The 27,386-nt window shown below is 33.6% G+C and overlaps 1 protein-coding gene across 1 annotated transcript in view; it reads right to left on the bottom strand.

Moving 5' to 3' along the window:
* NAALADL2 (N-acetylated alpha-linked acidic dipeptidase like 2) overlaps positions 1 to 27,386 on the bottom strand; it is a 979,587-nt gene that overhangs the window by 223,202 nt on the left and 728,999 nt on the right. Inside the window, exon 10 of the mRNA XM_051983192.1 lies at positions 21,892 to 22,038. Within this exon, the coding sequence (XP_051839152.1) occupies positions 21,892 to 22,038 (147 nt within the window). The remainder of the gene's footprint in view (positions 1 to 21,891; positions 22,039 to 27,386) is intronic.

The following is a 27,386-nucleotide window of genomic DNA, read 5'->3' as shown; positions in this document are numbered from 1 at the left end:
CCAATGAACCCAGCAAACTGGAACATAAACAAAATGGGTACTATCTCACTGGTGAAAATTTTAGCATTTATGGAGAACTTCCTGACCCAAACTGCTCAACTTCTTTTTAAAAGAACTAGCCTCAAATTAGATACCAAGTTTTCTGTTAGAAACTTTAAAAGAAAAAATGTGACAAGAAAAGACATCTAGGGAAAGAGAGGTGATAGAATAAAATGCCCCATATAATGTAATAGTCTTGGGACACTCCCAAAGGCATAGGGTCAATGTGGAAGACGGTCAACATACTCACCACTCATTTCCCAGAGCATTAGTTTCCCTGCTCAGATTCTTTTTTTACCCTAAAAGTTTACCACTGTCCTATCCACATTTATGAACTTGATCTCTTGGTCATTTTTGGTTACTCTTCTCTTCCTTGTGAACCTAAGAGAACCTTAACACTGGTCTGAGACAGATACATTTGCTATGACAAGATTTTGATCTTGTCCAGACTGCTGATGTGCCTGATGACAGGGAGGAATGAGGTCATTCACATAAATAGATATTCACTGCCTCATTAAAGTTTTCCACTTAAAGTGCTACAACTTGGAGAAGGAGGGAACAATTAACCATTATAAAGCATAACCTTTTGAGAAGTCACTTCTGTACACAATCTTAAATGAAAAATATATTCCATTATCAAAGACCCATCAACTTTCCATTCTGGATTCTCTCTACTGAGGGACTCAATCCCACAAGGAGAACCAGAATAGGAATAGTAGAAAATTTCTAACTTTAGAGAGACTCAAGTTAGAATTCTGACTTTCATATGTATTAGAAATAACCAATCTCTAAATTATGATATGTTTCTTTCTCTATGATACACACATATACATACATACATATCTATATATAATGTAGATATATCCCTCCCCCAAAGTTCTCTATTTTATTCACATGACTGAGGTAGTTAATGAATTTGGTATCAGAGGCCATTGGTTCAAATCATGTCAATTTTGCTTTCTACTTGTACAAGATATTTAAAGAGTACTCAGTATTTTGCTCTGATGCTACCATATTTGGGTACAGGACTCAGTGGTATTGGAACTGATGGCCCACTGATAGAGCAATGACATTTATTTTGTTTATGATTTGAAATAACAAGACTCTGGCCTTATACAGGATTATAAAATGAATGGCTTGTAGGATGATTTTTTTGTACTCAGAGAGCCCCCCTCTCTTTTCCCCTTTCATTCACTAGTTCTTTCAATATTCAGTGAACACTCATTCTATGTAAGATGATATAGTTGGTACAAGGGATTTGGGATACAAAAGCAAAAGGCAAAGTTCTTGATCTTTAAAAACTGATGACTGTATGGGAGATGATGTGGACATAATATCCCAGATCTTAGAATTAAAGGTACCTCTATCCAAGACAATCCCATATTGCCCATTTCAAAGGAGTTATAGCAAAGATAAACTTCAAAGATGTTCTTTAAAATTTTAAGGAAAATTGAAATAATTGGGGCAGCTAGGTGACGCAGGGGATAGAGCACCAGTCCTGAAGTCAGGAATATCTGAATTCAAATCTGACCTCAGATACTTAATATGTTCTAGCTGTGTGACCCTGGGTAAGTCACTTAATCCCAATTGCCCCAGCAAATAATAATAATAATAATAACTGAAATAACCTTTATCATCACTTCTCTTCTATTTGTTCCAGAGAACCTTAAGAACATTGAATACAATCTCTTCAATTTATAGAGAAGAAAATTAAGAACCATTGGGGTTAAATGATTTCACCAAGGTTACACTGTAATTAGCATAAGGTAGAATATAAATCTAGGACTTATAGCTTCAAGCCAACTTTATTTTATTCTATTCAATTGTCTCCCACTCAAAAAATATTTATAATTGATCCAATCTTGGTCCTAGCTCCTAAACCAGATTATATGCCTGTTGAAGGCAGTATTCAAACTCAGCAGTCTGCCTAAAAGCCTGTTAATAAAAACTGATGAATAACAAAGAGCTTTGATTTACATTTGTCCTAGATGAGACTCCCTGTTGTTTTTCAAAGTTCATTTGATTGCTATTTTCTAGATGAAGCCTTTCTTGATTGCTCAAAAAAAAAAAAAAAAAAACATCCCTCACATTTATTCTGTAAGGACATAAACTTACATATTTTCCCCTGTTGGAATACAAGTTCCTCAAGGGCATGGGATGCTTTGGTTTTTTATCTTCGTAGCTTCAGAACCTAGCACAGGATCAGGTACATAGTGGATATTTAATAGATATTTGCTGATTAGTTAAGGAAAGCTCAGATTTCTTCATTATCAAATTAACTTTACTGGCAAATGAATGATGTTTCTAGAATTACTTTCTTTTTATTTATTTATTTTTGCTGAGGCAATTGAGATCCAGGATCAAACAGTTAGGAAGTATTGAGTGTCTGAAATGAGATTTGAACTCAGGTCTTCCTGATTTCAAGACTGGTGCTCTAACCACTGTACCACCTAGCTGCACCTAGAATTATTTTCTGCAGAACACGTAGCTTCTTTATTTTGACCCATATTCCTTAGGTCTAGGTGGATACAAACAAAGCTATGCCTTCTTCCTGACCACTGAGCACAAATACTATCAGTATTATTCATAATGAAATTCCAGTCTTTCCTTATAGGATACCTCCTAGAAATAGGATTCTATCATTTCTATCCTTCTATCACTGGTTTGATCCTTTGGTTTTCTGATGTATTTTTAAAGACACATTCTTTTTCCTTAAAGGGAAGGAAACTGTTTAAAACATTGCTTATGTCTCCTTTGTCCATGCTTACTACAGACATCAAAAAGGAGATGACAATTCTAAAAATGGATGCATTCTGATTAGAAAGAAATTTCCTGTCTTTTTCCACTTTGACAATTGTAGAATTTTATTCTGCTCTTGAAAATGGTAGAAGATGGAGCTGACTTTGGCACAAAAGCTAATCTTTCACATCCTTTAAACTTATGGGAATGGGACAAACCACTGAAGATTCTCTTCATTGGGGAGAAAATGGCAGTATCAGTTGCTGCAAGCCATTTCAGAGTGTATCTTGCACTTCTTATCCAGGATTAGATCACAGAATTAAGCCAGTGAATTCATTTTTCCCTCCTTCCTCTTTTCTTTTTTTTTCCACAAGAGAATGAGTTCTTATTTATCATTCTGATGTTTCCTCACCAAGTCTAGAAGGCTTCTTTTTGTTTCATAAAAAGTTGCCTGCCTTTTTTGCTTTAAATAATCTCTAAAACAAGTAAATGGGATAAGACTATTAACTAACCACATAACTACTGCTTGAATGCAACACTAAGTGGGTAAATTGGGTATATCTGAGAAAGAAAAAGAGATGGATTTCAAGTTGCAATACTTTTTCAGAACAAAATTTCAAGCTGGGGTCTTGGAAATGAAACAATGATTGATTCATTATTAAACTTCCCAGTAGAATATTGTATTTACAAGGGTTTCTCTAGGCAAATAAACCAGTAATGTTGATTGAGCTGGACACCATACATTTTCCAGGACCATTTAAAAGGAAAATTTTGCTGATGAGAAAGGAATGAGAAAATGAATAGAGGAAGTTACACCCCAAAAGGGAAAGCGCCTCTCTAATGAAAAAAAAAATGGTAAAGCCTGTCTGCTTGCTAATCAACTTGATAAATATAACCAACACTGCCACATTCACAAAAAAGTTATAAAGAGGAAAAAAGGAAAACATAAGGAGAAGAATTTTGATCAGAAATAACACGGATTCTATTTTTTAAAAATGTTGTTGGTGGTTGTTTGTAAAAGAAAAAGTATACTTTGTTGGGGGATGGAAATAGGAGTGGGGATTTTCTGAAAATGTTAAAATAGATAAGACTTAACCAGTTGCCCTAAATGTTGAACATAGCAAGAGAATACAATATATCAGATGACTTTAAAAACCTCGGTTTTTTTAGTTATTTTTAAAACAAAATTATATTTCCATCCCTTCTCTAACATAATCCTCTAGGAATGAAATAAAAATATATAGGATGTCCCAAAATCTTGAGGCAACTTTAGGCTTTGGAGACAGAAAGAAAGAGAGAGAGGAAGAGAGGGAAAAGGAGAGGAGAAGGAAGAGGAGGAGGAGGAGGAGCAGGAGGAGGGGAGAGAGAAAGAGAGAATCTGCACGTGTGCACATTGTGTGTGTGTGTGTTATGTGTCTGAAGGATGGCCTCTGGATTGGTAGGCTTGTTATTTATGTACACAATTCCTTGGTTGCCATCAGACTATGCCTGTAATGCTTAACTCCATTATCTTCTAATCTTATTTTTTAGAAATTGCTATGACCTTTTTGAAGGACGTCTATATATTCTGTCTCCAAAGATTGAAACAATGCACTTTCAAAAGTTTTTCAAAAGGCAGTCGCTGACTCCTGTCAACCTGGTTCTCACACATTTTGCTTTTTTTCCCAGCTTCACAAATCCTAATGCTCCACATTTTAGGGAATCCAATCTTTCAGCAGATCCATGGCACCTACTTGCTGAAAGATTTAAACCCTAGTAAATGCGGGCACAGCTTCCCATATGTATTCCACCCCGTTTGCGATAATTAAATCTGTGGCAAAGTTACAATTTAGTTGTGCCTACAAGTGGCCAGATGGATTCTAAAGTTAACATCTGTGTAGTTTTATCCCCACTCAGATCTATGAATCCAAGAAGTTTTCTCCTCCTCTTCTCTCTCCCACCCCCCACCACATCTACTTCCCATCATCCCATTATTGGGAAGATAGTTAATAATTAGATCATTATTGCCAGACTTTTACCCTTCCTCCAAAAAAATTAGTTTCTACACTCAAATGCTGGAAGGATGTCTGATTTCACTAGCATGGACAGTTTCCAGTGTAAGGATGGTCTCCATTAAAAGTCTAAAACTTGTCTAAAACTTTCTTTAGATAAATTCTTAGGAAGCTTCCTGCAGCCTACAGCAATGAAGTGATTTGTCCACTGTTAGACAATAAGTAAGCATTAGAGACAAGAATGTGAATTCATTTTTTCTTGAGTCAAAGCCCAGATTTCTCTGTAATATCCACAATCTGCCTCCCTTGATAAATGCATCTCCCAATTAAATAATTCAAAGATCACTGATTTCATCAGTCTAAATAGGGCTACTGATGAATATCACAAACAACACATTTTAGTTTGTGTTTAGTTTGATGATTAATTGTGGCCCCTCACTTCTGCCTCCCTTTCCCCCGCCCCCCAAAAAAAGATCATCCAGCACCTAAATTTAATTTGAATTTAGGTAATACAGACTTTGTACAAATAGACAAAAGATTTCTGGGATTGTACTGAAAGGTTTTCCAACTTAGGTACTGCTCACACAGACTTGTAGAACATTTATCTAAATTAGAAAGTAAAATAAATTCAACAATAGTTAAATCAGAAATAAGGATTAACCAAGCATTAGCACAAACTTCCAGGGAATTGGAGGTTCTGAATCCATTCTTTTCAGTTATCCATGCTTCCAGGGACAACAAAGGCAGGACAGCAATTGGTTTACTAGAAGAATGATGGAGCCTCGAAAAGCCAGAAGGTAGTGCTTATATACACATACATGTAATATGCATGCACCCACACACACCCACACACACACACACACACACACACACACACACACACCTGAAGTACTGCAGAGAAACTGCTTCTTCTCAAAATCAAGAGAGAGGAAAGCTTCTGTTTTGGCGGGGTGTCATGGAACTATCCAAGACAGGGAAGCTTTTGCTTCCATGAGTTAGTCTGCCCATATAGTCAAAGGTTTCTCATTCTTTCCTTTGTCCTTTCTCTTGTCCACTATCATTTTCTAGCAAGATCTGTTCTCCTTTCAAAAAGGAGGCACTTGGGGGCAGATAGATGGTACAGTGGATAGAGCACCAGCCCTGAAGTCAGGAGGACCTGAGTTCAAATCCGACCCCAGATACTTAACACTTCCTAGCTATGTGACCCTGGGCAAGTCACTTAACCCCAATTGCCTCAGCAACCAAAAAAAAGGGGGGGGGGCACTTAAAGCTTCTGGATTCACATTAAAACTTGTGTGATATAATCTCATGGAGAACATGACATGGAAATATCCCTCTCCTTCCAAAAAATGTCATTAATGTTTAGCAGCATTGCTAATAATTATTGAGATCAATAATAAATATGTAATATCAACTAAACAGACTTTCCCCAGAGACTATGTTTAACTTAAAAAGGATAGAATCATGGAGAAAATGGTTACTCAAGCATCATGTGGATTAAGTAATTGTCTTTTGATGGAGAGAAACTTTGAAAAACACACAGACTATAAGTCTTATGCTGTGGGGATCCTTCTTAAGAGATTTTTTATCTCATTCTAAGAAATCTGAACTGTAGGACTATTTTGTGAGAAGATAAGATTTCAGCAGCAGTTGATGGTTTAAAGTGCTTCTGGATGAAATTTTACATGATACATTGTTGATATATTAGAATATTTCTTTATATTGTTTGTTTCATTCTTAACAAGCTATTAAACCAGTGATGTCAAAATATATTTAAGATAGTGATGATAGGACATTTGAAAAAGGAAAGAGAGAAAGATTAGGGAAATTCTGCTTCCAGTTAATTTTATTCACAAAAGTGGGAGCTTGGGATTTAACTGACATGGGGAGAGATCGTGGATTCCTCCTAATGCATGAGGAAATAGTAGAAAAGAATCAGTGGCTACCTTATTAATCTGGATAAGAATAAATAAGGAAACATACCAATAGCAAATTGAATGGTGAAGATTAGTATGGTTGTCATCTAGAACACAAGAAGAATTCCCCACTTAAAGAATAACCTAAGGTACACATGAGAATGTCATTCTTAAAACCCAGTTACATTTAATTCTATTCAGAAAAAAAATTAAATGAACAAGAATATAATGTTATAGGTTACAGCCAATTGTGGTGCAAAGGCAGATAAAAGCTGGTAAAGAGTGGAAAGTTGTTATAATTCTCCAGTATTTTATTATTATTAACCCAACTCTGTTGGAATATTCCTTATATTCCAACTCTCTACTGACTTGAGATCAGCCCATGAACTTCATAAGCCTTTAGGCTCGTGTAATTGTGTTTTTTTTTTTTTTTCTTCTGATATATTGTATATATTCTGGCTTATCTCTTTATTAGCTCCTTCTGAATAATGAAATATTTTGATAATAAATCTAGCATAATCATTGTGTATTTGCCCCCCAAAAGATGATGAGACATTTTTATGATTTAAAAACTTTTTTTTTCTGGGATAGACTGAGATTTACAAAAAAATTATAAATGGAAATTTATGCATCTAAATCATGATGTTACATAATTTTCATGGATACTACTTATATTTTGGTGACATATTGGATCAGGAGTTTGATGACGTTTAACTTATCACTTAAAGGAAACCTGTCTTATGGCTATCGTGGTTTAGAAAGAATGTTGACATTTTTAAGAGCATCAAGAGGAGGCCATCTGATTTAGGCAAGGACTTCGAGATCATGTCATGAAAACTAGTTGAAAGAATAGGAACTCTGTAGCCTAGAAAAATTAAAAACATAAATCAGTGGGTCTCAAACTTTTGTTTTCAGTATCTTTATCCTATTAAAAATTATTGAGGATCTCTCCAAAGTGTTTTTGTTTATCTGGGTTATAGTTATAGACATTTACCATATTGGAAATAAAAACTATTTTTGAATTTGTAGACCCTCTAAAAGGGTTCAGAGATCCCCAGGATTCTCTAGACCATACTTTGAGAATCACTGAATAAATGAAGGGGGTGAATGGCAGTAAGTATCTGAAAGGTTGTCATGTGGAAGAGTTTATATTTGTTTTTTTGGCATCAGAAGACAGAATTAGGAACAGCGGATTGATGATTTTGAGAGGAAGATTTAGATTTGATGTAAGAAAGCTATCCATGGAAAGGGCTGAATTGGGAGGCAGTGAGTTCCCCTTTATTGTGAGTCTTTAAACAGAAGCCATGTGGCTACTTATGGATATAGAGCTATAAATACATACATATATATATATGCATTTATATATAATATATATGTATAAATATTCACGTATACTAAACAACAAAAGGACAGTAGAGTATAAAAATTTCTAGACCTGAAGTCAAAAGGTTTGAATCCAGTTTTTACTTGTATAACTACTAATTTCCATTCCTCAGCTGAAGAAAAGTGAAAAAAGACTGACCTCTGAGAAAAATTATAGCTGTCAATTTATGATCCCATGATTCCAGATTGTGCTCTTGCTAACAAATGGGCTAGAGTAGATGAGAGGGAAAGAAATAAGCTTTTAAATAGCATTATGTGCCAGATACCATAAAAAGTACCTTATAGATATCATTTTATTTTTTCTTTGGAAAGAAGGTAGGTGTATTATTAATATTTCCATTTTACAGATGAGAAAGTTGAGACAAAGAGATTAATTAATTTGCACAAAGTCATACCATTAGTAAGTCCCTGAGGTCAAATTTGAATTCAGATGTTTCTGATTACAGAACTAATGCTTTATCCACTATGTCCTCTAGTTACTTGTATGTTGGTTACTAAGGTTGCTCCTTACAATATTTTGAGCAATTATAACAATACTAGAATGATTATCCTCTAAAATGACTTTGTGGATATAATTTAGTTTTTGTTGTATGAGCTCTGGATATTTATTTTAAAATAAAAAGGTCACAGTACATTATAGTAACATTACTCTGTTTATTCAATTAAGAAGCAATCAATAAGCATTTATTAAAGCTAACTAGAAGAATTTGTTATTTGTACTAATCAAGAGCTAGCTGTAATATAAAATAATGCTTACAAAAAATAAAGATATGAAAATCTCCTTGCACTAGGGTTTCAGTATATTTTTCTTCCTTTGTTTACTTATCAATAACAGCTAAAGAATTCATTCTTGAAATTCAAAATGTAATCATTTTATGAGAAGAGAAAGAAAATTAGGCCTGAATCATTTCAAGGCTAAAGCTATTGACAAAAGACAGAAGAAAATCAAACTTCAATGAATGTTTCTTTTTCTCTCTCTTTTCACAGAATTTCTTACGTTCCATAGAAATCATACTTACACAAACATCCTCAAGTAAAGGTGAGTACAGCTGTAGCTTTCTGCAGATAACAAGACTTAAATGGAACATTTTCATGAGAAAGCAGGAAGGATTTTTATAAAACAAGTAACCTTGGTTTCAAACATATTCTTTAGCAACTGATGCGACGGTAAGCTCATTGTTACGATTCATATTTCTTTGAGGTACCAAAAAAAGTACTTATTGATAAAACTATTAGTTGTGCACTCTCTCTCTCTCTCTCTTTGGTGTGCGTGTGTGTGTGTGTGTGTGTGTGTGTGTGTGTGTGTGTGTGTATGTGTGTGTGTGTGTGTATGCTTGATGAAGCTATAAAACAGCTGTGAAGCAAATTATGCTCTGCATGTAAACAAAAAGCTTCTGATATCCAGACATTGGACAATAAAAGACAATCATGGCCCATCATCATCTCAGGCCCAGCTGCTTAAGAGTCAGAAATATCATTTCTTTCTGAGGCACACTGCATTTAAGCATATGAATAACTTATCCGATCTTAATATTTTCATCATTTAATCCCAAAATTTATAAAAATTAGGGCAATAAAAACAGTGACTCATCAAAGGAATTGGAAGAAATAAGACTAAATTATATGCAAGCATCAGGAGAAAAATGGGTTATAAAAGATGATGCAGTCCTTCTTTCTACTTTCATTAATTCATAGGATTATAAGTAGAACAGGAAATTTCCTCTGAGATCATCTATTCCAGCTCCCTCCTTTACAATTGAGGAAAATGAAACATCTAGTGGTGGAAATACTAGTTAAAGGTCACACAAGATATAGGTGGCAGAGTTAGGATTTTAATTTAGGTTTTCTGGTTCCAAATCTAGGGCTTCTGGGAGGAATACACCAGCTAAGTAATAAGGGGGAAGAATGACTAGCATGACTTTCTCAGCATCAAATTCAGTCTGTTAGTCCACAGAATAAGAAAATTAAATCAAGTAACATGGATGTCAAATTGCAGAAGAAAAGAAGACAAAAAGAATTATTGCATTTAAGAACCAGAGGACAGATCATTCAGGCTGGAAGGGAGCTGATAGGCTATAAAAGTCAACCTTATAATTTTACAGATAAGAATTATATATGTGTCTTGGTACACAAGTTGGTTATGGTCATACCAAGGTCACAGTTCATTAATACTAGAACTAGAACTAGAACCCAGACCCCAGTTTCTACCCCTCTTCTCAACTTCTATTATATCTTGAGAAAAAAGACTCAGATTATCAAAAGTATGATCTTTCTTAGTGACTTTTTATATTTATTTCTTTAAAACAAATTTATATTTATTTAAAACAAATACAAAATTTAAAAAATAGAAAAAAAGAAAGGAAAAAAAAAACAAGAAAAATATTGTCATGTGCCTAGCAAAACATAAAGGAGGATTCAAAATATGTAACAATAAATTTCCATTTCAAAATAGTATAGATAATAATAAAAAACATTGTATTCAAATCTTTCCATCTTTTCTTTGCTTCCTTATAGGTTTTCTTTCATTTTCTGCTGTATACTTTTTACTATTCCTTTTTCCACCTTTCCTTCCCTCTACCTCCTCCAAATAAGCTACACTTGAGGATGGCTATATTTATGTATGTATACATGCATGTGTATGTCTGTATATCCATATATATGCCTATGTGTATATGTATATTTGATGTATATAGGTATACATATGTATTGATACATATTTATAGATATATCTATATATATCAAATATACAAATGTATATATACAGATACACAGACACATATACACATTTAAAACAATATTAATATAGATGAGCTATGATGTAGGGATGATTTTTAAAAATATTTCCCCACATTTGCTTAAAAAGTAATAACTATTTTATAATTTTTCCTCATCTAGGAACAATATGTTTAAACAACATTCAGGAAGGAAATGTCATTTCCAGTAAAATTTTTCTTCCATATGCATAGAACTATTTGGAAGGTAGCAAAACACATATATGGTTCTAAATGTCATTTTTTTTCCAAGATGTGATTTGATTATTTTATTTATCAAACTTCTAAGAAATTAATGACATTTGAAAATATCCTACTTTAACTATATGTGGGTGTGTTTCTAGATGGATAAGATAAATAGACAAATTTAAGTCAAAATATCCATTAAACAACATTAATTTATGGCACAGAAGTTTGAGAAATAAAATAATTGGGCATTACAGTTTGGGTAGAGTGAGGCTGATAAAACACAAGGCTAAGATAACATATATTAGAAAGTACAGTAGAAATATTTTATGGGATTTGGATCAGGAGACCTATAAGTCCCAATACTGAACAACTTGTGTGATCATAAGCAGGTTACAACCTCTTTATACTGAACACATTGTCACACGCAAAGGGATTCTTTTGAAAAACCCGTTGTATAAAACTTTAAAGTGTCATAGAGCTATGAATTATTTTAGTAAGTATTTTTATGCAGTATCTCAGTTTAGTATATATCACTAAGTGAATAACTAAATTAAATACCTGGGACATCATTCAATCTGCATCTATGACAATACAAACATTTTTTTTTTTTATACTGGGAGTATTTCTTGGTTCCTATTCCAGGGTGATAACTACTGAAAACTCAGTAGATCTCATTAAAAGGTGTTTCACAAATAATATGGTCCCAGCATAACTCACTCCCAACGATTCTGGGGACAGAGAGCCTATACATATGCTACATATGGATAGAACTGAGATTGTCCATTCCATAATAAAGATTTTGATATTACAAATTGTTGACAAAGATGTTAGACACAGGGATCTTTATTTTTTTGAGATCCCTCACAAGTAGCAATTAATTTAGAAGTTAAAATCTTCTGAAGCATTGATCTGAATATTAGGTTTTCTGTTTTGGTTTCCTTCCATTTTACACCTCCCCCACCCATTGAGTGAGCAATATGATATAAATATAAAAAGCATGCAAAACATACTTCTATACTTGCAAAATAACCAAAAAAGCAAGAAAAATTTAATGAGAAAATTATACTTCATTTTGCCCTTAGAGTTAACCAGTTTTTTCTCGGGAAGTGAAGAACATTTTTTCATTATGAATTCTTTGGAATTATCTTGGATCATTTTATTGATCAAAGTAGTTAAGTCTTTTACAGTGGATAATCATTACTATTTTGCTATTACTGTATATAATGATCACTTGGTTCTGCTCACCTCACTTTGCATCAGTTCACATAATTCTTTCTGTGTTTTTTAAACTATTCTTTTAAGTTATTAGTACTCTGTCATAATCATATTCCACAACTCATTTAGTATTCCCCAATTGTTGTGTCCCCTCAATTTCCAATTCTTTGCCACCATAAAAGGAATTTCTTAAATATTTTTGCACCACATAGGTCCTTTTTCTTTTTCTTTGTGGTACAGGGCTAGTCATTATACTATTAGGTCAAAAGATATACACAATCTTATAATCTTTTGGATACAGTCTCAAATTGTTCTCTAGAATGGTTGGAACAATTTATTAATGTATCTATTTCCCCTCGTTTCTCCAGCATTTATAATTTCTAAGAGATAAGAGATATTACAGCAGACTTATATGAATATGCATTTCTCTAATCAACAGTTATTTAGAACATGTTTTCATATGACTATAGAAAGCTCTGATTTCTTTATCCACCATCTGAGATTTATTTTGACTATTTATAAATTGGGGAACGACTCATATTCTTATAAATTCGAATCACTTCTCTACATATCTGAGAAATGAAGCCTTTCTCAGAAGAACTTGCTGTAAAGTTCTTTTGATATTACTTAATTATCTATCATACCTTTTACCAAAATGTAGTTTCCCTGATTATCTCTTAAATTAGTTTTGTTTCCTTCTGTTTGTCCTTTTCTCTTTTTGTCACTTGAGATGGTTTTGCTTCTGAGCAAAAAGGGAGCTTCCTCCCTTATCCCTTTTATCATCTTTCCTCCTTTCTATCATCACCTTCCCTTCCTATTTCCTGTTGGTAAGAGAGAGTTCTATGTTCAACTCATGTGTGTATGTATGTATGCATGTTTTTTCTTGCCTCTTTGAATCAGTTGTGATGAGATTGAGATTCAAGCATTGTCTGCCACTATCCTTCATTACTTGAAATGTCTCTCTCTTTATAATTTTTTCCCATTCTTCTTCTCTTTTGCCCCCTTTCCTAATGCATCCTTTTTTCTCACCCCTTCTTTTAATTCATAAATCATCCAAATGTAATCAATTAACATTAATGCCCTCTGTCTTCTTCTTCTGGCTGCCCTAGTAATGTAAAATTTTAAAGAGTTCCATGTATCATTTTTCCCAATAGAAATGTAAATAATTTAACCTTACTTAATCCCTTATAATTTTTCCTTCATGTTTATACCTTTTTATATGTCTCATGAGTCTTGTGTTTGAACATCAAATTTTCTATTCAGTTCTGGTCTTTTCATCAAAATGCTTGAAAGTCTTCTATTTCATGAAATACCTTCATCAGTGCTCTGATATTTATTCAGGAAGGATCCCTAGTACCTTGCAGCCACAAGTGATAATGTTTTTCTTGGCTCTGAAACTGTTTCCCTGTGATTGACCACATGTTCCTCTTTGGCCAGAAATGCATATGAGCAACAGAGTTGCCAATCAGTGCCAGTTGTACACAGTGCCAGCAAAGTGCCTGTCCTTCATATAATGCTCTTGTGACAAGTTAACAAAAGAAGCTCCAGAGGACACTAGAATATCCTTTCTCATCTTTTCTACTATTGACACATTTTCATCTGTGAGAGTTAAGGAGCTTCTCATGTGATAGAACTAAGAGTTGGTTTTAACCCCAGTAGGGCTATTGGTAGCTTACAGGTTGTGCTGTACATTGAGCAAGGCACGGCACATAAGATCAATGGAGCTTAGGCCATTCCTAGGGAGAGTTATATATAACTGCTTATTTCCTTCAGTCAAGAGATTTAAAGTGATCCCTGAGCAGCCTGTATCTAGTGACTTAAAGTAATCACTATTTGGCACTGACACATACAAAATGAGATTTAACAAAGAAATGATACCTAAATTAAGTAAAATTTAGATGTTCATATACTCAGAAAAATAATATAGATTCAACATATAATCTATGAATTACTTTGGGAGAAAAAACATTCTTTCTGCATACATAATTTGGCAGGTTTTACTTCACATATCAAACAGTTACCTAGAGGCTAGAATTAAGAGGGAAAAAGCCCCACTAAGATATGATATATCACCTTAAGGATTAGTGTAACACTCGACAATGCAGCTCAAGAAGATGAATATAAAAAAGAAAAACTCAATCTCCTTAGTTTTCTGTCATTAAATTCCCAATTCACTTCCATCAAATAAGTAGGGAAAGAATATGGACAAATTGTTTTTAAAATAAGAAATCTCAATTATCTACAACCATATGGGGAAAATATTCCAAGTCACTAATAAGAGAAATGCTAATTAAAACAACTTTAAAGTTCCACTTCACACTCATCAAATTGGAAAAGATGGTAAAAATGTAAATAGTCAATACTGGAGAGACTGTGGAAAGACATAAACAATAAGAAACTGTTAAAGCTGTGAACTGACACAAAAGTTTTGAAAAAATAACTGTGAAGTGTGGATAAAAAAAATCATGGAAAATTTTAAAACATAAAAGTTCAACATGCCCTTTGATCTGGTGATTTCACTACTGGGTCAAAGGAGATCAAAAAAAAAAGGTTCTGTCATAATTATGGGTTCATATTAACACTTTTGTGAAAAACTTCCCCTCACCCCCTCATCAAAAAAAAGGAGTAAAGTTAATGCCAATTGATTAGAAAATTTCTGTCCATAAAGGCAATTAAATATTACTGTGCAATTAGAAATGAAGATAATATGAGAAGTTAAAGGAAAAAATAGATTTGTATGAACCAACATGGATAAAAACGAAATGGGGAAAACAGTATGCATAATGGCAACAATAGTAATAATTTAAATGAACACACTAAAAGGGAGATAAAGATTAAATATACTTGGTTCCATGGAATGGATAATGAAGAAAACTTCCTCTTAGTAAGGGGTGGGGGGAGAGAAAGACTGTAAGAGTTGAATGTAGCATACACTGTCAGATTTAGTAGCTAGGTAGTTGGGTTTACTTGATTGTTCTTTCTTATAAAAAAAGGTATTATGAGAAGAAAGCTATGGGAAGAAGGGAAAGAATAATGCATGTCAAAAAAATTATGACATAAAAATGCCAATTACTTTAAAAAAAAGAGTGAAAATATAAATTTCCAAATCTCTCTAGTATACACTCAATCATAAATCCCCCTCTCTATAACTTGAATGCAAAATTATCCTAGTATCATGCAAATATTACATGTTCCATCTTCATGAAAACCACAAAGAGAAAAAAAGAATAAGAAATAAGAATAAGGTAAGAAGATTCCAACTCAATGATAAAAGTTGGTAGTTGAAAAGATGCTGATGTACTGAGAGATGCAGCTTCTCTGACATGTCCTAGACACAGTGAATACTCTGATCTGGAAGAACCACTACATGCAACAGATGTTAAGTGACAGAAGAAATGTACATTGGACCACCAGCCTGTCATAAATATTGCATTCTTAATCAGAGAGCATCTGTTTTTTCATTTCTTTAACAGCCATCTTCTGCATTGTATTTAATCGGAAACAGAATGCTTCTCCTAACAGGTGCACCAGTGTTTACAAATTGAAAACCTTCTTATTTAAATACAGCTCAAAACCAGAGATGTTTCAATTAACAGGGCAATATCTTATGAGGAGGAATCATTTTAACATTTGGCAGATCCATAGATTGCTTTGCATTTGTGAAATTTAATTATTGGAGAATTAGCAGTGCAGATGCCAAGAAAAGCTAAAGATGAGAAGGGATCCAAACTCCCTCTCTTATTCAATTTATTTGTAGCTGGAAAAAAAAATGGTTGGAAAAAGTTGGTAGCAGATCTGTAGATAATAGAAAATACTGCAGATTGATATTAAATCTCTTGAAATGTTTCAATTTGAATCAAAGTAACTTAGATCTCATAGTTAGGCAATGTAGAAAAATCAAATCTGGATCCTGGTAAGATTGCTTTTGCTCTGTACTTGAAAACCTTTAACTTACATCAGAGAGTTTACAAATAGAGTAAAGCAGAACCTTAGATGCAAGATGGCCCTAGTCATTTCACATGTAAAAATTACCTATTTTTTTTTCTTCTTTAAAAACAATCTAGGCTGTATAATATGGAGGTGGGAGAGTTGCAGGAAGAAAGGAAAGAAACCTTAATTTTCTCATCTTACTTTGATAAATGGTTTTAAATAAGTAATTCAGACTTCATGGAGCAAGCCATTTGAGGTTTTTATAATCATTGATAATTTTCCTTGGAGGTTAAGACCCAAAGCAAAGGTTAAATAGGTTTGCTGACCACACACTGAAATACTAATATTCTCTTTTCGATATGTATGACCAAGGCTCTATTATCTTTCTCTTTCTTCCTGCTTTGCAAGAGACAAATTACCTTTTTAACAGATTCCCTCAAGGGAGCAGTGGAAGTGAATTCATAGGTTGGACTCAGTGTGTTAGTAGGAGAAAACATGAATTCATATGTAAGGCCTTCTTGTGGAATACTTGAGAAGTAGCTGACATTTGAAAAGTGTTTTGCATAAGTAATATTTTTTGATCTTCACAACTATCCTAGGAGGTGAATGCTATAAATATCATTATCCCTACTTAACAGATAAATAATAATCTAAATCCTTGTCTCTTCTTTCCTTTTATATACTTAAGAATTGCTGCTTAGGAGATCATTACAACTCAGGATGATAGAATAAGAAGAGGCAACACGGGTCAGTTTCCCTATAACTAATCCAACAAAGATTTAGAAAATACACCAGGCTGAGCATGATTCTGAAATCCAAGGAAAAGTCATAGTGAATGAATTTTGTTTGTTTGTTTGTTTTGCAGCCCAAGACTTCCAAGAAAGACTTTCATGGAATAGAGGATTTTTGAGCATTCCTTATGAAGAGAGAGAAAGCTAAGTAGAAACTTTAAAAAAATAAATCCATAAGTCAAGCAATATGTAAAAAGATAAATAATCAGGTCACACAATACAGGTAAATCTTAATGTCATCAGTGACATAAAAAATAATAACAATTAATTTCATTATTACCCAAGTTTTTAAAGAAAAAAATGGACAAAAGGAGATCCTATTTAGATACATAAACTCAGAGGAGTTAAAATGGTAAAATAAAATTATGCGCCAATATTCTTAATAAGTACTAATGTAAATTTTTATGTAGTAGCAAGGAAGCTTTGGCTACACACTACAATGATTATGTGATAAGATTAGTTTGGATTTATAATAGGAACACAAGGATTCATTCAATATGAAGAAAAACTATCAAAATAGAACAACAAAAATCAAGATTACATGAGTAAATACATAAAAAGCTTTTGATAATATATATTTTTGTTTCTAAATCATGGAAATAAATAGATCTTTCTTTAATACAGTATATCTACTTAAAGCCAAAAGTCAGCATTACATATAATGGAACAAACTTTTCTGTTAGGTGATATGATAGTTTACTTAAAGAACTGTAGGCAATCAACTAAAATTAATTGAAACAATAACTTCAAGAAAGTTATGTCATAAATAAATCCACATAAATAATTATCACTTCAGTATATTATCAACAAAATGTAAAACTAAGGTAAAGAAAGAAAAATTCTATCAAAAAAGAAAGATCTACAAAGTATAGAAAATGCTTGGAAATCTACCTGGTAAAGTGCATGTAAAAAGCAGATGAGTATAATTATATTCTTTATAGAAATAAAGACAGACTTAAATAACTGAATAAATATTCATTGTTCAAATATAGCCCAAAACAATAAATAGTCGTGACAATAATACTTATAATTAACTTGTTTATTGATTTCTATAACAATGAAGCTATCAAACAACTACTTTAGAAAGTAAAAAAAAAAAAAAAAACCTCATCTCTAGGGGGAAAAGTTGCTGAATCTCATGGAAAATAATTTTTTGAAACGGTAAAGACTGGGTCTTGGCAGTATCAAATCTCAAAGCATACTACAAAATAGTAATCATGAAAACCTTTCAGCAATGGTTAATAAAAAAAAAAGTGGTCAATTAGAATAAATTGCCTGGGCACAAAACATATAGAAATGAAGAAGCATGGTTGCTTCATGTTTAATAAACCCAAAGATACAACTATTGAAGTAAAAATTAAATTTTTCTTTTTTTATTAAAGCTTTTTATTTCCAAAACATATGCAAGGATAATTCTTCAACACTGACGCTTGCAAAACCTTGTGTTCCAAAAATGTTAGAAGGATTGTTGGTAAATATACTTTTTTATTATTGGAATTGTGTTATTGGAAAGTCTCTGAATTATTCTAGACATTATAGAAAGCAATTTAGAACTATGATGCAAAGAGTTACTAAACTTTTCAGTCCTTTTGACTTAGTGATACCACTATTAGGCTTATTTACAAAATATTTATAGCAGTTTTTGTGTATGTGTCTCTGTTAGCAAAAGTCTGAAAACTAAGGGATACTTATCACTTGAGAAATGGCTGAACAAATAAGGCTATAGCAATGTAATGAAGAAGAAATGATGAGGGTTTGATTTTAGAGAAGCCTGAGTAAATGTTACATGAACTGATGTAGAGTGAAGTAAGCCAAAACAAGAGGCGAGAGAGAGAGAGAGAGAGAGAGAGAGAGAGAGAGAGAGAGAGAGAGAGAGAAGGAGAGAGAAGAAAAGAGAGAGAGAGAATGAAAGAGAGAGAAGAAGAGAGAGGAGAGAGAGAGAAGAAGAGAGAAAGAGGAGAGAGAGAGAGAGAGAGAAAGAAAAGGAGAGAGAGAGAAAGAGAAAGAAAGAGAAAGAGAGAGAGAGAGAGAGAACAAACTGTGAAAACTGGAAAGTGATCTAGCAGAATTTAGTTGTAAATAAGTGTCTTACACCAAATGCCAATATAGGATCCAATTAGTCATATAAATAAATATAAATGCTAATATCATAAATACACACACACACACACACATATATGTATATATATATATAATACTAACACTGAAAAGAAAGAAATCTTATCAATGAAATGACCAAACACAATTCCAATGGAATAATGAAGAAAAATGATGTGAATTTCCTAACATATAAGGAAGGGAGTTAGGGTCATATTTAAAAGGATATTTTGAATGTATTGAAAGTATAAAATTAAAGAAAGACATTTTTCAATTGGGACATGGTCAAGCAAATTATGATCTATGAATGCAATGAAGTATTATCAAGTTCTAGGAAGTGATGGAGATGACTTCAGTCAGAAAAATGCAATAAGTTTTTACATGACTATTTGCTATAAGATTTTTATTTTTCCTTTTTTTTTGTAATTTTCAGTGTTTTGGGAAAGAAGTGAGAATAAGGAAAGTTGAAAATAAATGTTTTGATAATAAAAATCTAAATAAAATTAAAAAGGACATGACTTTTCTCCATTTCCACTATAATCCAGCCACATTAGACAACTTTCTGTTCCTCTGATATGGTGCCTTCCATACATTCCTTTTTTCCCTCTCTTTCTTTCTTCTCTTTCTCTCTCTCTCTACACACACACACACACACACACACACACACACACACACACAATATTACATATGCTTCATTAAATATTTCTAATTACATGCAGACTTTTAACATTAATTTTTTTTTAACATATTCAATTACTGGTACTAAGTAAAGAGAGTAGAACCATTGTACACAGCAACAAGATTATGTGATAATCGATGTATTGGATGTGCCTCTTTTCAACAATAACATAATTCAAGGCAATTCCAATAAACTTGTGATAAAAAGAGACATCCACATCCAGAGAGAGGATTGTGGAGACTAAATGTGGATCACAACATAATATTTTCACTATTTTATTATTGTTCACATTTTTCTCTTTCTCATTTTCCCCCTTTGATCTGATTTTTCTTGTCCAACATGATAAATATGGAAATCTGTTTAGAAGAATTGCACACATGCTTAATCAATGTTGGATTATTTGCTGTCCAGGAGAGAGGGGGGGAATGCTGAATGGAAAAAGGGAGAAAATTTTGGAACATAAAGTTTGCAAAGGGGAATATTGAAAATTATCTTTGCATGTACTTTGAAAAATAAAAAGCTTTTTTTAAAAAAAGAAACTGAGTTCTGAATTAACTTCCTTCCTCCCCTCCCCACCTCTTGAGAAGGCAAGCAATATATCAATTATACATGTGAAATCATGCAAAACATTTTTCCATATTAGTCATGTTGCAAAATCAAACATACAATAAAAGGAAAAAGAAAAACAAAGTTTTATAAGACTGTGTCAATGTGGACTCAGAATTCATCAGTTCTCTCACTGAAGGTAGATAAAATTTTTCAACATGAATTCACTAGAATTGTTTTGGATCATTTTCAGTCAGAGTAACTAAGCCTTTCACAGTTGATCATAATAAAAAATATTGCTGTTTACTGTGCACAGTGTCCTCCTGGTTCTACTCATCATTACACGAATTTATTTTTTCCTGGGTTTTGATTCTTCTTTTGCAATCACTTCCTTTGCATTGAATATTATCCCCTACTGCAGAAATTTTCTTTCATTTAATTATTTAATTTATGTTTTTGCTTCAAAGAAGGACTGGAAGGTAGGAGCAGTGAAATTTAGCTAAAAGCAAGGAATCACTGCTAATGTACAATTGATCAGAAATGAGACTAAATGAGTTATAATACAATTAATATTTTATAGTGTTTTTTGAGATTGGCAAAGTCTTTCACATGTGTTATGTCATTTGACATTCACAACAACTCTGAGGAAGATGCTATTATTTTTCAGATGAGGAAAATGAGATCAAAAATTGTTAAGTAGCTTACAATGCCTGAGATAGGATTCAAACTATGGTCATTCTGATTACAAGTCCAATATTTTATTATATTTTATTTACTAGGCCACCTAATAAAACTGATATAAAATTTTAAAAAATAATTAAAAGACCATGATCTGCTTTAGAAAAATGTAATTTGAAGAAGGAGATATTGTGAAGACTAAGGTAAGCAATTAATTATGGGATGATAAAAAATTCAGAAAGCTAATAACTGGTGAAAAATGTATTGCCAAATTTTGAATATCTAAGAGAAATGATACAGAGGAGTATGGCTATACAAAGTAACTCACCTCAGATTCAATCTTAAGATCCCTTTTCATCTCCTCCTTTCCAATGAAGGCAAGGAGCTTGGGAGCCCATTATAATAGTGAAGGATAAGCTTTCTCACAACATGCTTTGCTACAACTTGTAGATTTATTAAGGTGCATCACAAATTTCTAAAAAGAATGTGGTTATTGAAAAGAGCTATCTTTTGAGGTGGTAAACAATTTACCAACTTTGGATAGCTAATCCACAAGAGTTACATTAATATACAACATGCGAAACATATTTTCCCTGGGGCTCAGCGAGGAGAATCTAGTACACATGTCATCTGTTTCTGTGAATGCTGAAGATTACAATTATGTTTTGATGTTAATCCAACTTCTGCAAATTTCTTGTTGTGATGGGCTCTATGAAAATGTGAGTGACAGAATAAATCTTTTTAAATTGAATACAATACTGCTGAAAAGAGCTGATGTTTTCAAATACTGTACCCAGACTCTGGATGCCTAGAATAATTCACTAAGTGAATGAGCCTCTATGGTGACCTATTTGGTAAGAGGAAAGAGAAGCAAGGATAAAATCACATTCTGCATGCTATTTAGAGTGTCATATTCTAAATATTCACCTCTAATGCTTTGATGTCCTCATAGAAAACCTGCAAACTGGGGGTTCCAAGGTGGTTGATGAAGAAATCTCCATCTCCTTGCATCTGCACAGAACTGAGGTTGGCTTCTGGGCACTTTGTTCTCCAAGAGCAGTTGAAATTCTTTTTCTGAAAATAGAAGTTAGAATTGTTTATGCAACTGATGGTAACAATTCATTCCTTCACTATTCTCTCAAATAACTTTTAACTTTGATGGTGGTTACAGTTTCTATGGCATATTCATTCAATCCACAAATATTTGGTAAGTAGCTATATATTTGGTATAGGCAATATGAAAGCAAAGACAAAAGCAAACTCTTGTTTTCAAGGATTCTATGTGTAACAGGAAGAAACAAGTGTGTATATAGCAGCTATGAAGAGAAAAAAAAACTACATAGATATAGGAAGGGAAGGAATAAGAAATAAGGGATGATCAGAAAAAGATTTCATGTAAAAAATGGCACTTAGTTGAGTCTTGAAAGAAACTAAAGAATCAAATGTTACCAAATATTCTTTTAAACTTTTTAAGAGTTCAAAAATTGTATTTTTAAAATATGTTCTCAAGAAAAGTAATTTCTAAATTAAAATAAAAAGTTAGATCTTTGAAATATCTATTTCCATAGTCTTGCTTTTATAATCTGAAATAGAAGCAGCTTGCGTAAATAATAGCAACAAAACAAGAGTGGGATTCAAACCTCACCCCGACATTTTTTAGTTATAAGACTTAGACAAGTCACAACTTTTCTGAGCCTTAGTTTCCTTACCTGTAAAATGACAAGATTAGAGTCTTTATGACACAAAGTTAGAAAAGATCTCATTGATGACCTAGTCCACCCAATACCTGAATCCCTTCTAGAAAATGATTAATGTGTGGTCATCCAGGCCTTGCTTGAAGACTTATGTAGAAAGAGATTAGCTGTTTCAACCCAATACTGCCAATTCTACTTTTAGATTATTATATTTAATAGGAAAATTTTGTTTACCTCAAGTATGAATTTGCTTTGTTGCAAATTTCTCCCATTTTTCCTAATTCTACTTTCTCAAGCTAAGCTGAGCTTCTAACTTAACTCCAGATAGTGCAAAGTAGGGCTTAGGAAAGTTTGTAGCAGCCTTCCATCAGATTCTCTTTTCATATGCTGATATTCGAAATCACAAGGATTTAAATTACATAGATTACATATTGTAACAACAATATTGTTTTGAGAATGACTTTGAATGAATGTTATTTTGATTATTATAAATACCCAAATTATTTGTAAAGAATAAAGATACTATCTGCATCCAGAGAGAAAAACAATAGATACGTGTGTGTATGTGTGTGTGTGTGTGTGTATACATAAATATATTTATTGCTGTCTAAAAATAGCCATCTGCCATCTCTAGGGCAGGCAGGGGGGAGAAAAGGAAGGAAAAAGAAAAAAAATTACATGATAATTCTGTTGTATATTTGAAAGGAATAGCAAGTTGCACATAGTAGATGTGCAGTTTCATAAGCAAGTATCTTTTTTATTGTATTGTTCTAAAAATGCTCAACTTATTCCATAAATTTAAAATTACATTTACTACTAATAATTTTTTTAAAAAAAAAAAGATCAGCGGGAAATTATAAGGTTTCCGATCTGATTCCTATTGGCTCTGAAATGGCAGGGCCATTTCAATGCAGCTAACCCCAACTTCAGCTTCTTGTCCTGAGTTCCATTACAAGCCACACTGAAATCAATTGTGTATGTGGTAGTATATAGGATATCAACTGCTGAAGCAGCCAAAATTCTCCCTCAAAGGCAAGTGGGATGGAAAATCCTGGCAATGATATCTCTGGAGTTAGTTATGTCCAATGTATCCTGGCAGGAGGCCCAAAGCTGGAAGAAACTTCTTATGGGAGGGATGAGACATAGATGGAAGGAGACTTATATACCTCCATGTAGCTTAAGGGCTCAGTCAGGCCTTCTGTCTCAGTCACAGAAGCAGAGTTGGAAGGTACCCAGAAGCTACCTAGGTCAAGCCCTTTACTGTACAGGTGAAGAAACTGAGAGGTGAAGTGTTGAAGGGGCTAGATCAAGATAGGATAGACAGAACCTGAACCTGAGTTCTGACTCTAGTACCAATGGTCATCCAGACTTTCTCATGTACACGGGCACTTGAAATTTGTCAATTCAGCTCAAGTCAGCAAACCACTAGGAAAGGTCTAGAACCTAGAAGCATGATGAACCTTTGCAAAGGTGCAACTATCAGGACAATTACTCTTTCCCATGTCAGATCAATTGATCATTAAAAACAAAAACTTAAAAGCAAAAGGATTTGGCATATCACAATCTTGATGACCCCTTTGTAGTCTGTTGGGAATGTGCCATCATCATGTCTTCACATCACTCATTTATGCTTAAATAACAATTCAAGAGGTAGTATGATATCATAATAATATCAATAAAGCTAGCGCCTATAATGTGCCATATACATATTATCTCACTTGATCCTCACAACAATCTTAGGAGACTTATTCTTATTTTACAAATGAGGAAACTAAGGCATTTGCCTCAGAGCTAGTAAGTGTCTGAAGCTGGAATGGAATTTAAGTCTTCTACTGCCTCACCTAATTGCCTCAATGACATAGTGGACAGAATGTTGAAGTCAACAAGGTCAGAATTCAAATTCTGTTTCAGATATTTAATATCTAAATGACCTGACATGTCACCAACATTGAAGAATTTAAAAGGGGATAATAACAAATGTAAAACCCCTCTACTTACATTCCTAGCTTGGGTCCCTGAAAACTCTAAGGTATGATGAGAGTCTAGGTCGCTATTATTGCTCAAGAATCATCACAGGCAGGCTACCATAATTAGATCTTTGCAGAGAAATGCTACAAATGGAAGAATACACACAGTAGCTACAAAACATATCTTCCCCTCACCAGAAATCTGGGACACTTTCTCCTCCAATACACACATCTATTAAAAAAGTAGATGGAAACAAAGACTAGAGTGTGAAGGCAGTACACAGGGAAGAAACACACATGGCCAAGACTCTGGACTACAAGGCCTGGAAAGCCTCCCACAGCTCCCCACCGGGCACATTATCTCTAAGGGGTGGGTTGTCCAGCTGGGCTCTCAGAAGCTGACTCTTTTCACATTGCAACTCTCTACTGCCATGCCCAATGCTTTCTTGAGTCTATATCTGGGTTTCTCAAGTACAAAGCTTTCTTTTCTGCTGTAGAGACTTGTTCTTTGAAATTTTTTACTCTCTGAGGTATATCTTTGGTTCTTTCATTGGGCTTCAAAATCTCTCCAACTGAGGCTTTGGGTGTTTCCTTATAAGGCAAGGAAATGTGTTATTAGGCATAATGGCTTATGAGTGAGAGGAGATGAAGAAAACACTTCTTTCCTCTCTTACAGGGCTCTAACTCCACAATTGCTCAGCCTTGGCTGTTCCTTTTGTTACTTCTAGAAGGCTTGCCTTTTAAACTAGAGGCCTAAAGAACTTGTCTCAGTCAGTAATAAAATATTTCCTACATGTGATGTGGCCAGTTGCTTTCATCCAATGACCCAAGGCCATACTGTTCTCCTAGATTGCTTAAGAAATTCTTCCATACTTTGGTGTGGATTTGTGGAAAACTCCTGAAGAACTTTCTTTAAATACTATTAGGGACTGCTAAGGGATCCCTAAATTTATTTTTTTTGTTTTGTTTTTTGGAGTGGCCGTATTTTCCAGAAACATTGGATTCAGAGTATGCAGGAGGTCCTGAATGTACTTGGGCTAACAGAATCTGCTGTTTGTGTCCCAAACTGGGTTCTCCGTAAGTCCTTCAAGTCAAGTCAGGCACCAGTCCACATCAGGCTTGTGCAGTTGGAACTTTTGTAGATAAGGAGACTATCAAATCTTCATGGTCTAAAAGTCCCAAAGGGAAAAACATGTGGTTTGTGCTACTGCCTTGCTTCTCCCCTTTGGCTGAGGTTTAGTACTTTTCCCACTTTAACTGCACCTTTCCCCAAGTTATGCCCTTTTAGGTGGAAATCCTGGTATCTCCTCCTTTTTTGTTTTACAGTCATAAATATGCAAACCGCTGTATGAATTGTGAACTCTTTGTGACTTCCTGTTGACAATATATAAAACACTCTGCAAATGTGAACTAACCTTATAAATGCCAGTTATGAATATTATTTCATGATTTCTACCCATCAGGATTTCTCAGCAGTCTCTTTTTACACAGTATATTTTTACATGAATTAGAACTATATTTTCTGCTCTTTTGAGACAAAAAATTTCCATGGTAGAGTTTCCTCACATTTAAAATAATTAACAGGGGCAAAAAAACCATTCAAGGAACACTCTTAATCAATAAGCATTTCTTAAACACCTCTTCCATGCCAGATACTATTCCAGGAGATGGGAATTTGAAGACCAAAATCAAAGTTCTGCCATTGAGAAGCAAAGGTTACCGAAAAAGACACGCATAGGGATGATACATTTTAGGAAAGATGAATTTTCCTAATACTGTAGTAGGTTATACAAATACCAGGCAGAATGTCATAGCAGGAGAAAGTTCATTGGATTGCCACTCATAGGACCCAGGTTTACAGCAGTATTCTTTGCCATCAACAATTATTGAATTATGAATCACTTCCCTTTTCTAGGCCTCAATTTTTCCATGTATAAACTAAGAGGCTAGGATGATCTTTAAGGTTCCCTTCCAGCTCTAATTTCTCTTTTTAGCAGAATGCAAAGGAAGACAACAATATCTGAAAATTCTGGAGGAGTAACACAGGACAACAGGATATTATTCATTTATTTGTTATGTTATTAATTTATCTCAAATACTCCTGATTCCAAGATCAGGGCACTTTCCATTGAATAATAAAAATAAAGGCTACGAAGAACCCTTTCTGTTGACCAGAAATCTGAGACAAATTGTTTCACAAAAAAAAAAAAAATCTATGAAAGGAGTAGATAGAAAAACAGAATACAGAGGAAATAGGGCAGGAAATGCCTTCCTAACTTCCTCATTTCCTGGTTGTTAGAGTTTACCTTCTTCAAATTATTTTGTATTTATTCTGTATATATATTGCCTTGACTTATTTGTATACAAGTTTTGCTCTGCTGTCTGTAAGCACTTTGAGGGCAGGAAATGTTCCATTTTTGTCTTTTTTATCCTCTGGATCTAACATAGTGTAAAGCATTGGGTTTATACAATATTTGCTGAATGAATGAATTGATGAATGAATGAATGGTGATAGATTACCAAAAGCGTGCAATTCAGTTTTTTAAAGATAGTTGCTACCAGTCATTAAAAAAAAAAGAAGAAAAAGACTTTAGAAATTTATTTTCAGTGGAAATAATTGAATCTGATTTCTCCTCCCTCCCACCCATTGCCCAATGTTATTTCCATTTGAGCATCTAGCAGTCAAATCTTAGCAATAAAGTACCTACAAATCCAAATTGGAAGCATAAGAAGCCATAAATAAGGCAGAATTTTGCCACAA

This window comes from Antechinus flavipes, chromosome 3 (genome assembly GCF_016432865.1).
Source record: "Antechinus flavipes isolate AdamAnt ecotype Samford, QLD, Australia chromosome 3, AdamAnt_v2, whole genome shotgun sequence".
NCBI classification, from domain to species: domain Eukaryota; kingdom Metazoa; phylum Chordata; class Mammalia; order Dasyuromorphia; family Dasyuridae; genus Antechinus; species Antechinus flavipes.
The sequence above is the reverse complement of the archived record's forward strand: the minus strand, read 5'-3'. Positions and strand labels throughout refer to the sequence as shown.